The sequence below is a fragment of the Mesocricetus auratus genome, unplaced genomic scaffold, assembly GCF_017639785.1.
Source record: "Mesocricetus auratus isolate SY011 unplaced genomic scaffold, BCM_Maur_2.0 Super-Scaffold_100018, whole genome shotgun sequence".
Lineage (NCBI taxonomy): Eukaryota > Metazoa > Chordata > Mammalia > Rodentia > Cricetidae > Mesocricetus > Mesocricetus auratus.
In genome coordinates this window covers 20,988,798-21,002,950 of record NW_024429199.1, presented here as the reverse complement: position 1 = coordinate 21,002,950, position 14,153 = coordinate 20,988,798, and the positions used below count along the sequence as shown (strand labels likewise).

The following is a 14,153-nucleotide window of genomic DNA, read 5'->3' as shown; positions in this document are numbered from 1 at the left end:
GGCTGCTCATTCTAAAACACAGGTGGTCATGTTGGGGGGTGGGGGCAGGATCCCACTATGCAGGCTGGCTTCAAATTCACCATCTTCCTTCCATAAGAGAAATAGGTACCCATTCAGTTGATACTAATATGAATGCAGTTGAAATGAACAAAAGTAATCCTGTGGGACAAGTGTTAGTCAACTAAGAAGTGCCCACATTCCAGATCCAGATTTCTCCTCAGCTTCAATCAGCATCAAATCCCAGTAGTCGTCACTATCCGCCAACCACCAGTCTCCATCTGTGTATTGTGTATTTTCCCTATGTGCATGCTGCATACCCTGACCCCCCAATCCTCCATCACAGCCTGGTTTGCTGCAGTCTGTTTTCCATCCCTTCTCAGAGGCAGCCAGTTTGGTCCTCCACCCCCTAATACATCTCTTGTATGAGGTCCACTGCGTGGTGTGATTTTTGTGGCATTCCTTGGCCCCCAGATTGCCAAGATACTCTTTCATCAAAACCCTTTCAATAAGACCTAATGGTAAAAAAGTGTGTGTGTGTGTGTGTGTGTGTGTGTGTGTGTGTGTGTGTGTGAGACAGAAACAAGATGCAAATTATGCAAAATGTAACAATACATGTAAAGGGGAAAAAAAAGATATATACAATTTGATGTGCAGAGAAGGCGTCTACTAGAAGCCAGCAGTCACTGGTAAGGGTGATGCTCTGTGGGTTGTGGCATGAGGTGGATGGAACAGAGATTAGAACTCTTAGACTCTGATGATTTTACAAAGAGCAAACAGCTTCCATAATCAAAACACTACAGTAAGTAAAATAAACCTTCAAAAAACAAGAGTCAGTGGCTAGGTGATAGAATGGTTGCTTAGCAATATGAAGCTCTGCCTTTTGTCTTCAATACCACAAAGAAGAAGTAAACACAGGAGTTAACACACACACACACACACACACACACACACCACCCCCAAAATCCCCACATACACACCCTAAAATACACACACACACACACACACACACACACACACACACACACACACACACTACCTCTGACCCCCAACCTAACCCCGGGGCTCTTTCTTTTACAGATAAAACTCTTTAAAAGCAATCTAGATTTACTGAATCTTCAAACTCAATCCAGTCTCCAGATCCTCATCTTCAACAACATCTGGCACTGCTGCTGCTCCCTCCCAAGACTCCATCAACAAGACAATCAGCCAGCACTGGGCACATAGTGTGTTCCAGGATACTACAATGACTGAGGTCACCACCCACAGTCATTGTACTCTGTGTTCTGCAGGAAGCTAGCTTCTTACAAACCAGTCACTGAAAGGACACTACAATAACTAAAACTACTGCCTACACCTTCCTCCTCTAAGGAGAAGGTTTTGAAAGATCCATAACCATAGTTCAATGGAAAAAATAAGGAGGCTACCACAGGAGGAAAAAAAATGTAAAAAGTACTCTCAGCAATACAAGGGACAGACTGTGTGTGTCTGTGTGTATTTGTTGCTTGGTTCCTTTTGTCAAGGAACATACAGTATGGCAAAGTCTATGGAATCATTTCAAACCCTAGGTCCAACACCTTGAGACTGTGTGGCCTTATACTGATCACTTGACCTCTTTGGCCTCATGTCCCTCATCTGTGAAACAGGGATGACAAAAATCAAAAATCATGAGTTGAACAAGACATATCTCATGATGATCGAAACACTAAACATCCTGCCTTCCCTGAAGTAAATATGCAGCTGAGGACATTTCTTTTCTCATCATTAAGGCCCATAGTCATCATTTTATTTTCTAAGCAAATACAAGGCAAGGCTCACCTCAGCCACAGTGAGGACACAGTACACAGACTGATGCTCTGGGTCCACACCTTCAAGCTTCATTCCGACTTTGAATCCATTTTTGTTGTATGGAAAGGACTGGTGCTGCAAAGCAAAATGGCAGCATTACATAACCACTAAGACTGATTCAAAATGTGAACAGTTACTATTCTTACAGAGTCCTTAGGGCTGGGGATATGCCTCGGTGGCTAAGTGCTTCCCGAACACGAGTAGGGCCCTGGGTTCCATCCTTACCATCCCAAAGATGGCTCTCATCAAACATACAGATTAATGATCACAAACATATAGATTAATTAACAGCTGCTTAAAAGTCCCAAAAGAAATGGATGAATGAAAGATGAAAAACTCACAAAGGCTATGAACAAGTCATAAAAAAGAAATCTAATGACTTATTGCCCATGTCTTTGACAGATTTAAAGAGACAATCAGCTTTGACCATCAGAACCACACAAGATATATTTCCTGTTAAACTGATGAAGACCAAAGAGCTTGATGGTTCTGTGCTGGAAGGCCCCTTGAAGGCAGACTGGGGCATGGACCACTGGGAATGAAAAGCAGCAATTTCATTCTATCTACAGAATTGCCTTCTCTCAGAAAATCTGACTCCACTTAATTACCAAATGGAAATATTTGTATATATGCAAGATGTCAGGTGAGTAACACCATTCACTGAACCATCCAGAAAAACAAAATTAAAACTTATATCTGCCTGTCAACCAATAGAGAGCAGTGTAAACTTTTGTGGAATAAATGTGGCTTAAACTACTCTGGCTTATCATAAAAAGAAAGGTGGAGGGATTATTTACCTAAAACGAAAAAAATCTCCAAACTCTACAATGCAAAAGCAAGTCTAACAAAGTATGGACCGCCATTGCCACTGTGTATTTTTTAGACAGGGCCAGAGGTATTTGTTTGTGTGATGACATTCTAGGAAGGAAGGAACATAAGCACTAGCAATACTGCCCCTTCAGCAGAGATAAATCTGGTGTCTGGGTGGCAAAGACTCAAGAGTCATACTTTATTGCCTTTTACTGAAACTTTAAATGACATGAATGTATTACTATTAAATAATCTATAAAAACGTGAAGGTGGGGATGGAGAAACAGCAGAGTAATTAAGAGCACTTGCTTTTCTTACAGACACAAGTCTGGTTCCCAACACCCACATCAGATAGCTCACAACCTTCGGTACCTTCAGCCCAGAGGATCTTATGTTCTCTTCTGGCTTCTACAGGCGACCACTTACATACCCGCACGCATTATTAAAAACAAATCCTTTTGAAAACTGTGAAAGTCTGTTCTACACAGGACCAAACTTATAGAAAATAATTACTCAGAATAAGTTGTAATTACTCTTACGTTTGCATTAATATTTTCAGTGCTGATGTACTCACTCTAATGTTCACTCTGTTTTCCCTTTGTTCATTCATAAGTAGAAAGATACCCATGGAAGGTTTGCAATACATTAGGTGATTTAAATGAAGGCTCAGCAAACTACAGTCTGTGTCAAACCTTGTCCACCACAGCTTTGTAAATAATGCTTTATTGGAACACAACTCACATGTTATCTATGGCCACTTTCGTGCATATTATATAACAAGCTCTATTGTAGGAGCAGACTCCAGATACCCAGAACATGACCCTTCACAGAGAAACTTTGCCAAATCCTATCTGAGTCTAGAGGCAAGAGACCCCAGGCAGAGCTATACCCACTACCTACACTTTAGACTGATTTTAAATTACTTATGAAGGAATAGTCTTATCAGTAATATATTTGGTAAAACATTTTAAATGTTTGTTAGCAGGATATAAATCTCAGTAACTCACTTTCAGTTTCTCATAATTAGACATAAAATGTACCTACTGGTGTTTCGATAATAGTATTCTTATAATGCAAAATGAATGAAAACGATGAGAGAAGCTATACACATCTGTAAGTCTGTACAGTGTTGCAGTGTGCTGTGTGCACATGCCAATTAATAATGGCTGCCTTTTGAGGGACCTTCCATATAACATTCTCATGAAAAACAATATACTTGAGAAACTGTCCCCGCCACACTTTCTAGGCCGATACTGGAAACGACGATATGGATTCCAATGAGTTTCCTGCTCCTTGGCCTTTACACACAGTGCTTCTAGAAGCACTCATACCTCTTTGAACAGCTTCGCAGGCACTGCCACAGCTTTCTCCTCCTCTAGGTAGGATGCCCAGCACCAGGTTTTCTTGCCTTTAGGAGGCAAACCTGAAAGACAGGAAACCAAATGATGGATTTGCCGAAGCTAAGAAATCAATGAAATATTCCGGGACATGGCTTTTGCGCAAATATTCTGCTTTCTGGCTCTTCCTGTTCCACGGCTGACACTTCTCGCTTTTTCTGGTTCCTCTTCCATAAAAACAAGAACTGAGAAGTGAACTGTGGTATAAATACCCAGTTGATGAAGGCAGAAGAAAGTGGAAGAACTTGGAATACATGAAAAGTCCAGCAGGAAGCCCAGAGAAGCTACAGGGAGTAAAATCTTCCAGGAGCAAGATGTTTAAGTGTGCTGATAGCTTGGTCCCAGGGCATCTAGACGTTGAAGCAGGAGAAAAGGACGGTGTACTAAGTGCTTAGGGGATATCAGCTAATCTTGGAAATGAAGAAAAACACTGACGTGGTGGAAATGCGCGTGATAAAAATCAGAAGGTCTGGATTAAATGTGGTAACGTGCTTGCTGCAACAAGGATAGGCGTGAGACTGCATGGCAAGCAGCAACACTGGGCGCTCTCTCGGGAGTCCACTGTGGTGCACAAAGCGCTCGCGCAGGTCATAAGGGAAGGAACCTGGAACACCAAGGGGAACAAATGACTGGAAGGACAAGGTCTACGAGAGCCAAGGGTCTGGAATTTCATCAGTGCCGGCATTCGTGGGGGGGAAGAAGAAAAAGGCTCAAGAACGAGGCCATTTCATGCAGGGTAGCTAAGGGAGTTAATTCGCTTCCCTTAATCACAGAAACAAACAAAAATGCTATCAGAAGGCATGTGGAAGTTCTGCTCTGAGCTAGACATAGGTGGAATGAAATATTTACAACTCCGTCTGCGGGATTAATGGAAGAAGCGGCAAGCAGTGTCTCCAAGCACAGATAGGGAATGCTGGGTTGCTGGGTTCACAGCCCTGTGTTTTAGGGAGGAGTGTGCGCGAAGTGGGCAGGTTGGTAGCTGGGCTGTACCGGGTCAGAGTGACCTCAGCTAACCTTGATCAAAGGCCTGACAGGGCAGATGCAGTGGGCAATGTGGAGTAAGGCTGAGAGGAGTTTATATGGAAATGACCCGAAGTCCACACCATGGAAGACTTTATCCAGCGAAACAGCAAAGAGGAAGACCTGAGAACTACATTTTCCCAAGAGAGTAAGATGTGGCCTCAAGGGAAGGAAAAAAGGGGGTCACACAGGAAGGCTGTGTTTTGCGAGATCACAATAAACCTAACCTCTTGGGAAAAGAGTAAGAAGAGGGGTTTGGGCAAAGGGCAGACGCAGGAAAAACCATCTTGATGGATAAACCAGTAAATGAAAGAAGGTGTTCCATACATGCGCAGTAACAACCTGAAAACTAGCCTTTCCTTCCTAAGCTGCTCCCTCAAGTCTTTGCTTTTATGGAGGAAACGGCACCAGAGAGAAACTCAGTGGAGTATTCTGTGATGGTACGGAGAAGCATAAAGACTGAAACTGGTTCTCCTGAACTGGATTTTCAGGACCACCAGTCGGCATGGCTTTTACATCATCAGCTCACCCTGCTTTAAGACAGTTGAGTCCCCGCGTCGTTTCCTTCTGGCTCTCTGGGAACCCCTGAGGATCCTTCCATCTTGCTTGTTCTCCTACAGCAAGAAACGAACAATTTGAAATTGGTCTCAAGGAAAACTTAGAGGTCTGTCAAAAAGCCTACCGCTGTTGGTCTTTGTTTCCTAACGTGTACAGCAGCGATACGGCCCACTTGAGATCATGTTGCTTTTTAACTGAGTCACAGGGAAAGAGTATTTTCAACTGCTCTCTGGAAGAGTTCATGCCCTGCTCCATCCTCCTTAAAACATGTCCTAATCTTAGCCCCACGCACAGCAACCTGCTGTTCCTCAGATCTCATTGGCCCTTTTCGCAGGCTCTCTACTGATGTCTACACCCATTCAACCTCCACTCCTCTCTAGCCCATAGGTTTCAAGGTTATTTCTTTGAGTGGTGAGGAGGGCTGTGAGTGGCATGAAGTGGTACTGAGATCAGAGGACAAGCCTGGGTGTCATCCCTCAAGCTCTTTCCACCTTCCTGTGAGACAGGCTCCCCTAGTGACTGGAACACTTCATCAAGTAAGCCAGGCTTCAAGCCAGTGAGCTTCAGGGATCAACTCGTCCCCACATCCTCAGCACTAGGGTTAGAAGTGGTGTTACTGCACCTAGCTGCTTGTAAGGTTCTGGAGATCTAAGCTCGGGTCCTTATGTTCACAGGGCAAGTACTTTACTCACAACCATCTCTCCATCCCTCAAGGTCATTTTCACGATAAATAATTTTTCCCTCCATCACTAGCTTCCTTTCTCTGACTCTATGTGTCTGTGTTTGACTACCTAACAACTTTGAGATGTGTAAGCAACAAACACAAGAAACTGCACACCCCAAAGCCTCCTGAGTCTTTACTCTTCCCCATGCTTGCCTTCACATTCCAGGTAGCTATTCAATCCAGGAATCTACCATTCATAGAATCCCTACTCTCCCCTTTTCTTACATATCCTCACAACCCTAAGTCTAACAGAATCACCTAACTTCTATCTTCTATCCTAGTGAGTTGAGGAATATCTAAGTGGTTTCCCTGACTCTACTCCTACTTACTTGGGTCACAGCAAAGTGGCCAAGCAAAGAACAAGTCGAACCACAGCATCCCAGGGTCTTCCCACTACACTCAGGAAACCATTGCACTGACCTGACCCAAATCACATCAACCCCAGCTTCCCCTCCCACCTCTTCCCTAATCTTCCATACACCTCTGTGACTTTTGTGTGTGTGTGTGCCCTCCAACAAAATGCGCTACGCTGTTCTCCCTTCAGGTCTTCTCCCTCAGAAGTTGTATAGTGCAGAGGGTTTAATGCACACAGCTGACTGCTCCTTAATGTTCACATCTCAGTGTTCCTGTCTTTTCAGGAGCCCTTCCGTCAAAAACCCAATTTAAACCAGTCAACCAATCCTAATGCTCTACTTCAAATGCCAGCGTAGCACTCAGGATAAACTGGTATCTCTTTGATTCTTTTTGCTTGTTTACTATGCCTCCTTAGCCACAACACAATGTCTTCATGAAGAAAGACCTTAATGAAGAAACATGTCTTATTCATGTCCATATTCCTAGTCCATTGGATAGTGTCAAGCAGATAACAACTGCTCATTAACTGACCTTGGGTAAAATGCTTCAAGACCTCAAAATTCTGTTCCTGTAAAACTATTAATCCCTACTTTAGGGTTAAAGTAGTTACATTTCAATTAACACATTTTGAATGATTTTTCCCCTAGAAACACTTGGTAGTTACATGTCATTTTCTATTCACTCACATAGTTTATGAAATCTATCTGCAATTTACCAAAATTGTACTGGCATTTTGCTAGTAAGAGAATTTGAAATTCATCCATAAAACTTAAGGTTTGATTGTTGTCTCTCATCCCAGTAATAAATTCCAGAACATCCAACTTCTGAATACTGAAGGAGGGACACTGTTACTTAACTCTTCTCATTTTTAGAGAAGATTGAGAGGCATAAAGTGGTGTGGAACCTTCTGACATAAATGGTCCCTGAACTAGCATTAACTAAGTCAAGCAACTGACTACAAAACAGACCTGGTAACCAGAGACACCCCAGGAAGATTGCCCATGTCTCTGAATGGACACATAAGGCTACTAACCATTTCTTCATCTCTGTCTTCTGCATCCTCCTTGGAGTCAGCTTTCAGAGATAATTTTGGTTTTTTCTTCCGGCTACACTTAGGATCCTCGTCCTCATTGTCTTCACCTCCATCTCTTTCTTCCTTCTGATCTCTGTTGTGTTTATAAGCCCAAAACAGTGACAGAAAACAATACCTATCAAATATCTACATGTTGATTATTGATGAAAAGAATCACTCCCCAAAGGAAACATTTAATTACTAAGAGAAATCCACAGATATTATCATATTAAAATGTGATTAAAATCATGTTGCATAGATCTTTCTGGGTAAAAACTAGAAATTATTTTATCTATTAACTTCAAAAGGGAACTATCAATGTATGTAAAATGGGTTCTAATGGGTTTATAATTACTTGTCTCTCCTAATAAAAGAATCCATTATGTAGAGGTATATATTTCCAGGGCAATTTGAAACCAAGGGACTAGCAATTTTAAGACTGGAAATCCAGTAGAAAAAAAATACAATTACAAATTTGTAAAGAATCCCTTTGCCAATACAAAACAATTAGCAGTTTCTATATTAAACACAAAAGTCAAGGGGCTGGAAAGATGGTTTAGTGGTTAAAAGCAATGGCTGCTCTTCTAGAGGACACAGGTTCAATTCCCAGAATCCACATGGTAGCTCACAAGTGCCTGTAACTACAACTTTAGGAAGAACTCATGTCATCTTTTGGCCTCTGAGGCATGCATGTAGTGCATAGACACACTAGACAAAACACCAATAGACATAAAAGATTTTTAAAAAATTAAAGATATAAATGTCAAGTCATTTATTTTGGCCTATGTTATATGCAAGAAACACACCTTTTTGCTCCTAAGCTGTACTTTGTTAGATAGTCCCCAGATGTGGAGGTGGCACAACATTTACTATATGTCCACTAAGGTCATCCTTCAGGGACTTATTACATTATCTACTATGGACATTTCCACAGGGGACCTTGGTTCCCTTGTGGAAGTAAACAAGTGTGTTGTCATAAATATCAGTACTATTCAAATGTGCACATAGGTCAGAAACACCTAAGCACTCTTCACTGGAAACAATCAAATTAATGGTAACAGTGGTTGATTACAGAGACAGAACATCACTACTAGGATAGAAATTTTAGAGAAGGCACTAGATTCAATGAAGGGGGTCAAGAGTCATGTGTTACCAGAGGAAAGCCTACCAAACAGGTCCAAAAGGGAAATGGATGTCCCACAGCACACTTAATCCTCCATTTCCTCAGGACACTATGATCTGCAGATCTGACCATTTCTCAGATGGAAGAGAAAGAAACATACTTGTCTTTGACACGCCGAGCACAATTCTGGCTGCAATAGTTTCCTCCAGAAAGACACTCATCTCCATTGCCGTACTGACAGCAGTTCTCACAAAATTGAAGCCCATCTACTTTTGATTGATCCTTCAACCTGAATGATGCCCCAGTCTTCTCTGAAAAGACTAGAAGATGAAAAAGAAGAAGAAATTAAAACCCTGACAGCTGGTACTTCAAACTATATGTGGACTTTCTCTTCTACTAATTTTGTTAGCAACATGATAAAGAATGATGTTTGTTGAATGAATCAGTGATTGAACTATAAAGTTGGGAATGGGGCTAGGCTTGGCAGGAAATCAGTCAAATCACTTCTGTTTAAAAAAAAAATCTAGACCAAGGGCCAGTGTGGTGGCTTTCAACTTCAATCCCACCCTTTGGGAGGAAGAAGATAGAGGTGGATTTCTTTGAGTTTGAGGCCTGCTTAGCCAATTGAGAGTCTATCTCAACAACAACAACAAAAATCACCAAAAAGAATAAGCAAAAAACTCACTCGAGACCTTGGCTTTTCTCAGAGTTCAAAATAGAATGAAAAAATTTCATTAGTTACTGAATTCCAGATCTAATGTATAGGTGACTCTTGGATAAAGCTAAAAAGGTTGTCTAAGTTACTTCTTGTTTATAACATTTTGATGAGTGATTTTTATTTAATTGACTAAATCAACACATGTAATTTTTAAATGTAATTGATCTCCTGGATCATAATTACCCAAATCATTTAGGAACTCCCATTTCCTTCTGCCTGAATCATTCAGCAAACATTTATTAGGCACCAATTTATGCTGGACACTGATTATGTCAGTACAGACCTCGCCCAAGACAGCTCACAGTCTAGAAGAGAAGCCATACAAGAAACCTAGGACTTGGAATCATGTGGGATGCATGCAGTCATAGAAGTACAAGCAAGTTCTAGGACCACAGAAGAAGAGGGACTCATTCAACCAGGGGTAAGGTCAGCAGGGATTTTCTGACACAGCACCTCAACAGGGCTTTAAAGGCTGAAGAAAAATAGACCAAGAAAGAAATGGCATTTGATCGACAAAAACCAAAAACAAACAAAAAAAATGAAAACAAATGCAAAACCCAGCATGAACAAAGGCAAGGAAGCAGAAGCCATAGGATGATTTGGGAAAATGACAGGTAGGTCTGTACTAGTCGAGGGACCAGAGCACAACACACAGAGTAAGGGATAACGTGGGTAAACAAGGCAAGCAGATATGGGTGCAGGCCACCAGACGTTTGAAGGCTTGGCTGGGGTGGCAAAGAGAAATTAGTCAAGTAACAGGTGAGCAGTCTACACAAGTTCCACTGACGTCAGGGTGCAGGATAAATTGGAAAGGGGTGAGTTAGAAGCATCGATTATTTAACAGGTTTCTGCAATAGTTTCAGGGAGAGTTAGAGGCCTGGATTAAGGCAGCGGCGGTGACAACAGGAAAGGCCAGATCTGAGGCTTATTTAGGGAATAAAAACCAAGAGCATTAGGGAACAGGGAGTGGGAGAAACAAATGCAGGATGACCCCTAGACTTCTGGATTAAGCACCAGGTAAATGGCGCTACGGTCAGCTGACATATGGGTTATGGAGGGAAGAGTAGGCTTAGGGGAAGGGAGAAAGAAAAAGAAAGTGACTTGCATTTCAGACATGTGGAGTTTGAGGTACCTGTGGGACATCCAGGTGGAGATGTCCAGTAGGCAGGTGGAAATACGGGCCTGGAGCTCGGGGGGGAGGTCGGGGCTGGAGATAATAGATTTTGGAGTCATCAGCATATAGGTGTTAGTTACAACCATCGGAGTAGATGAGAAAAAAAAACAAACAAAAAACCAAAAGTGCCAGGCATTTTGGCTAAGTCACCTAGGTAGGCCATTAGCAACTTGGATTTACTTGATAATTGGCAACTGACCTCATGCTATTACAGATCTGGCATTAGAAATAAGACAGTGTATAACTATTTTAAAATGTAAAAATTCGTTCCTGTTTGGTCCATTACAAAAATTTATATAGGGACATGAGACAAAAGTAATCCAGGGCTTTCAAAGTATGGCCCGCCTATAAAAGCTTAGACAGACCAATTTTAAACCAGTCATTAAGAAGAAGTCAGCCGCGGGTGGGCTGGCCTTACCCTCCTGAGCAGTTGGGACCATCCAAGTGGTGGTGGCAGTTGCTTTCTTGACACTGTCCATCTCAGTGTCATCTGTGATAACTTCCAAAGCTCCGAACTCATTCACCCTAAACTGGCAAACAACATGGGAGAAAAAAAAGTGACATTTACAAAATTCCTCAGGGCATTATTCATTTCATGACTGACACAGGGTCTTTAAGCAAATTAACTATGCGCAAAGAGTTAAACAGTCACCGGGCGGTGGTGACACACGCCTTTAATCCCAGCACTCTTTAATCCCAGCACTCGGGAAGCAGAGGCAGGCGGATCTCTGTGAGTTCGAGGCCAGCCTGGTCTACAAGAGCTAGTTCCAGGACAGCCTCCAAAGCCACAGTCTCAAAAAAACAAAAAAACGAAAAAAGAAAAAAGAAGAAAGAGTTAAGTAGTCACATCCTGGGTAAGCTTTTTAGTAACCATAAGCCCTTTCATTTTATGAATTTTGGACTGAGGAAGAATAGGCCAAAGCAGTGGGTGTCATTACAGCTGCGTACTTTTATTTGCCATCTCAGACATCTTTTACTAAGGCTTTTCTTCATCTAATACTAGTGTTTATTTAGCAAAGCCACTAAAGGGGAATTCTCCCCCATGGAATGGATTCATCTCACTAAAGCTGACCTAATTCAACGAGAAGGACATAATGGCCTGTCACCTTCCTCCTTATAGTCCAAGATGAAAATGCATAAACCATGAGATATCCCCTCCCCAGGGCCCCACTTCCCTTTTCTTTCACAAACCTCAAAAATGCTCCATGAATCTCAGTCCCAGTTTCCCAAAGAACTGGGAAGTAATGGAGAAAGAGCTGCAAGAACTGAATAAGTATTCACCATGCTATTTCATCACTAAAGAGAAAGGGAGTTCTCGTTCCTGGTCCTACAAGCTTCCTCTCATTTCATGGCAACTGCAGATAAAGCGGGTTTCTGCATCAACCTGCTCATATTTATGTGGAAGACTTAATTGTAGCACGAGTTCTAATAGGTCTTAATAATAAAAACTCGGAGTCAGATATCTGGGTAAATGCTGAAAGGTCAGAAAGCAGCCAACCACTAAAGAGTTCATACTTCCACCAATGCTCAGACCAAAGGGGTGATCCTGTCCCCAGACTACCTGCCTCAGACTGCCTCTGAGATCCTGTCTCCTCATGCCTTGTATTCCTCTCTCCACTCAGCCATATCACTCCTGTCTCCACCACAATACCAAGTGCTGGGATCACCTTCGAGGGAGCTCTGTTTCTCTTTTGGACAGATTCAATCTCAGGTATCCCAGGGTGGCCTTGAACTCACAGAGATCCATCCGCTTCTGTCTCCCATATGCCGGGATTAAAAGTGTGTGCCACCACTGTCTAACCTCTATAGCTAACTAATAGTTCAGCTTTGCACTCTGATCTTCGGGCAAGCTTTATTTGTTAGGTCACAAACAAAATATCCCCCCCACTTAATCGCCACTGTTGTACTATGCCAGGGATGCTGTTCTTTCGCAGATTCAAGAATTCACAGATCTAAGTGTTTTCTTCACTCCTTCTAGTTTCCATAAATCAGAAAAGCACTCAGGATCCACAGGTGTTAACAGAGAAAGAAGGGCAGAAAGCTCAAACAGGAAAGACAATATAAATGTTTCAGATCTTTCACTCTGTTGTATTTTCCACACTCGCTATATAAAATTATTAAATACTTTCCAGAATGAATGAATTGAAATAGTTCAGCAACGTGAGCATGTTTTCTCCCTATATCCTGAATACAAATTCATAAGCCATGTGTGTAGCATGCCTAGTGTCCATGTCAGTTTAGAAAATGGCAAAAGTCTATTTTGTGGACAACACTAAAAATAACAACTGGAAAAAAAAAAAGAAAAGAAACAGAAAACTTAGAGGCAAAAAAAAAAAAGAGCTTAACTAACAATTCTTCAAAATAAGGCTGACAGTACCATCTACTGGGCAAGAGCAGATAAAACAAGCTACTAAGATCATTATTTAATGATATTAAAGAATGTGATACAAAAATCAATTCTCGGTTCAGATTTTCTTTTTAATAGGCGCAAATGATGATTCACTGACGATGAGTAATTCTGCTCCATGACTTGCTGCTATCCATGCTGATGTATGCTTATTTGACAAATGTAAGACGTGAGAAATAGCACCAGACATTTACAGTAGACAGAAAAGACTGTAATGGCTGCTATACTGGAAACCACCCTGCATTATAAATGCCTGAGAGAGGACATCAGGACAGACCTCTGGGTGAAGAGTGGAGGCCCAACACTTGCAAGGGTTTGGCTCAAATACCTTTAAAGTGAAAAGGTTCCATCTCTCCGAATGAAACGTTTAATCTTGGCCATCTTCCTCTGCTAACATTAACTACCATAAGTGACAGTCTAAATACAAAGTAGGCATGCAATGTCACCTTGGGACACCAAGACCAGCCCGAAGCCAGAGACCAAGCACTGCCATGCAAAACAGGGGTAAAATAAAGTTCTGTGCACACTTGTGGAACTAGGGTTCAGAGACTTCACTGTACCTTGAGAGGCACCCTAAAGCTCCAGAACTTGGAACACACCTGTTCCTTCTTACAGTCACTCAGCTCAGAAATCAAAACCCTCAGAGAACTTTTTGAGAACCCTACTCTACGGAAGAAAGCTGGAGGAATTGCACTTTCCTGTGGCTTCTCAACTTGGATTTTGTATTTTCCATGACATTCCCAGTGAAAAGACATGCTAGGAAGAATGGGTATGCCGACATAACTGGAGGTCAACATACACAATTCCAAAAAGATCGATGCACTTCCTGTGTTTCCCCAGCTGAACACCTGGGCCCTCGATGCTTTTATGAATGGCTCTGACATGATATAAAACTTCTCAAGTGTTCTATTCTCCAACTGAGAATATCAAATTAAAAGCTTCACAAAAGTA

The 14,153-nt window shown here is 41.9% G+C and overlaps 1 protein-coding gene across 9 annotated transcripts in view; it reads right to left on the bottom strand.

Moving 5' to 3' along the window:
- The window catches only part of L3mbtl3 (L3MBTL histone methyl-lysine binding protein 3), a 106,020-nt gene that overhangs the window by 63,082 nt on the left and 28,785 nt on the right, over positions 1-14,153 (bottom strand). For 6 of the 9 annotated variants that reach the window (XM_040728149.1, XM_013110248.3, XM_040728150.1 and 3 more), the window contains 7 exons: positions 11,214-11,325; positions 10,754-10,828; positions 9,064-9,223; positions 7,742-7,874; positions 5,602-5,686; positions 3,987-4,078; positions 1,816-1,920 (listed from right to left, as the gene is read on the bottom strand). In XM_040728149.1, the coding sequence (XP_040584083.1) occupies positions 1,816-1,920; positions 3,987-4,078; positions 5,602-5,686; positions 7,742-7,874; positions 9,064-9,223; positions 10,754-10,828; positions 11,214-11,325 (762 nt within the window). The remainder of the gene's footprint in view (positions 1-1,815; positions 1,921-3,986; positions 4,079-5,601; positions 5,687-7,741; positions 7,875-9,063; positions 9,224-10,753; positions 10,829-11,213; positions 11,326-14,153) is intronic. The other 3 variants (XM_013110250.3, XM_013110249.3, XM_040728151.1) reach the window with 3 other exon arrangements.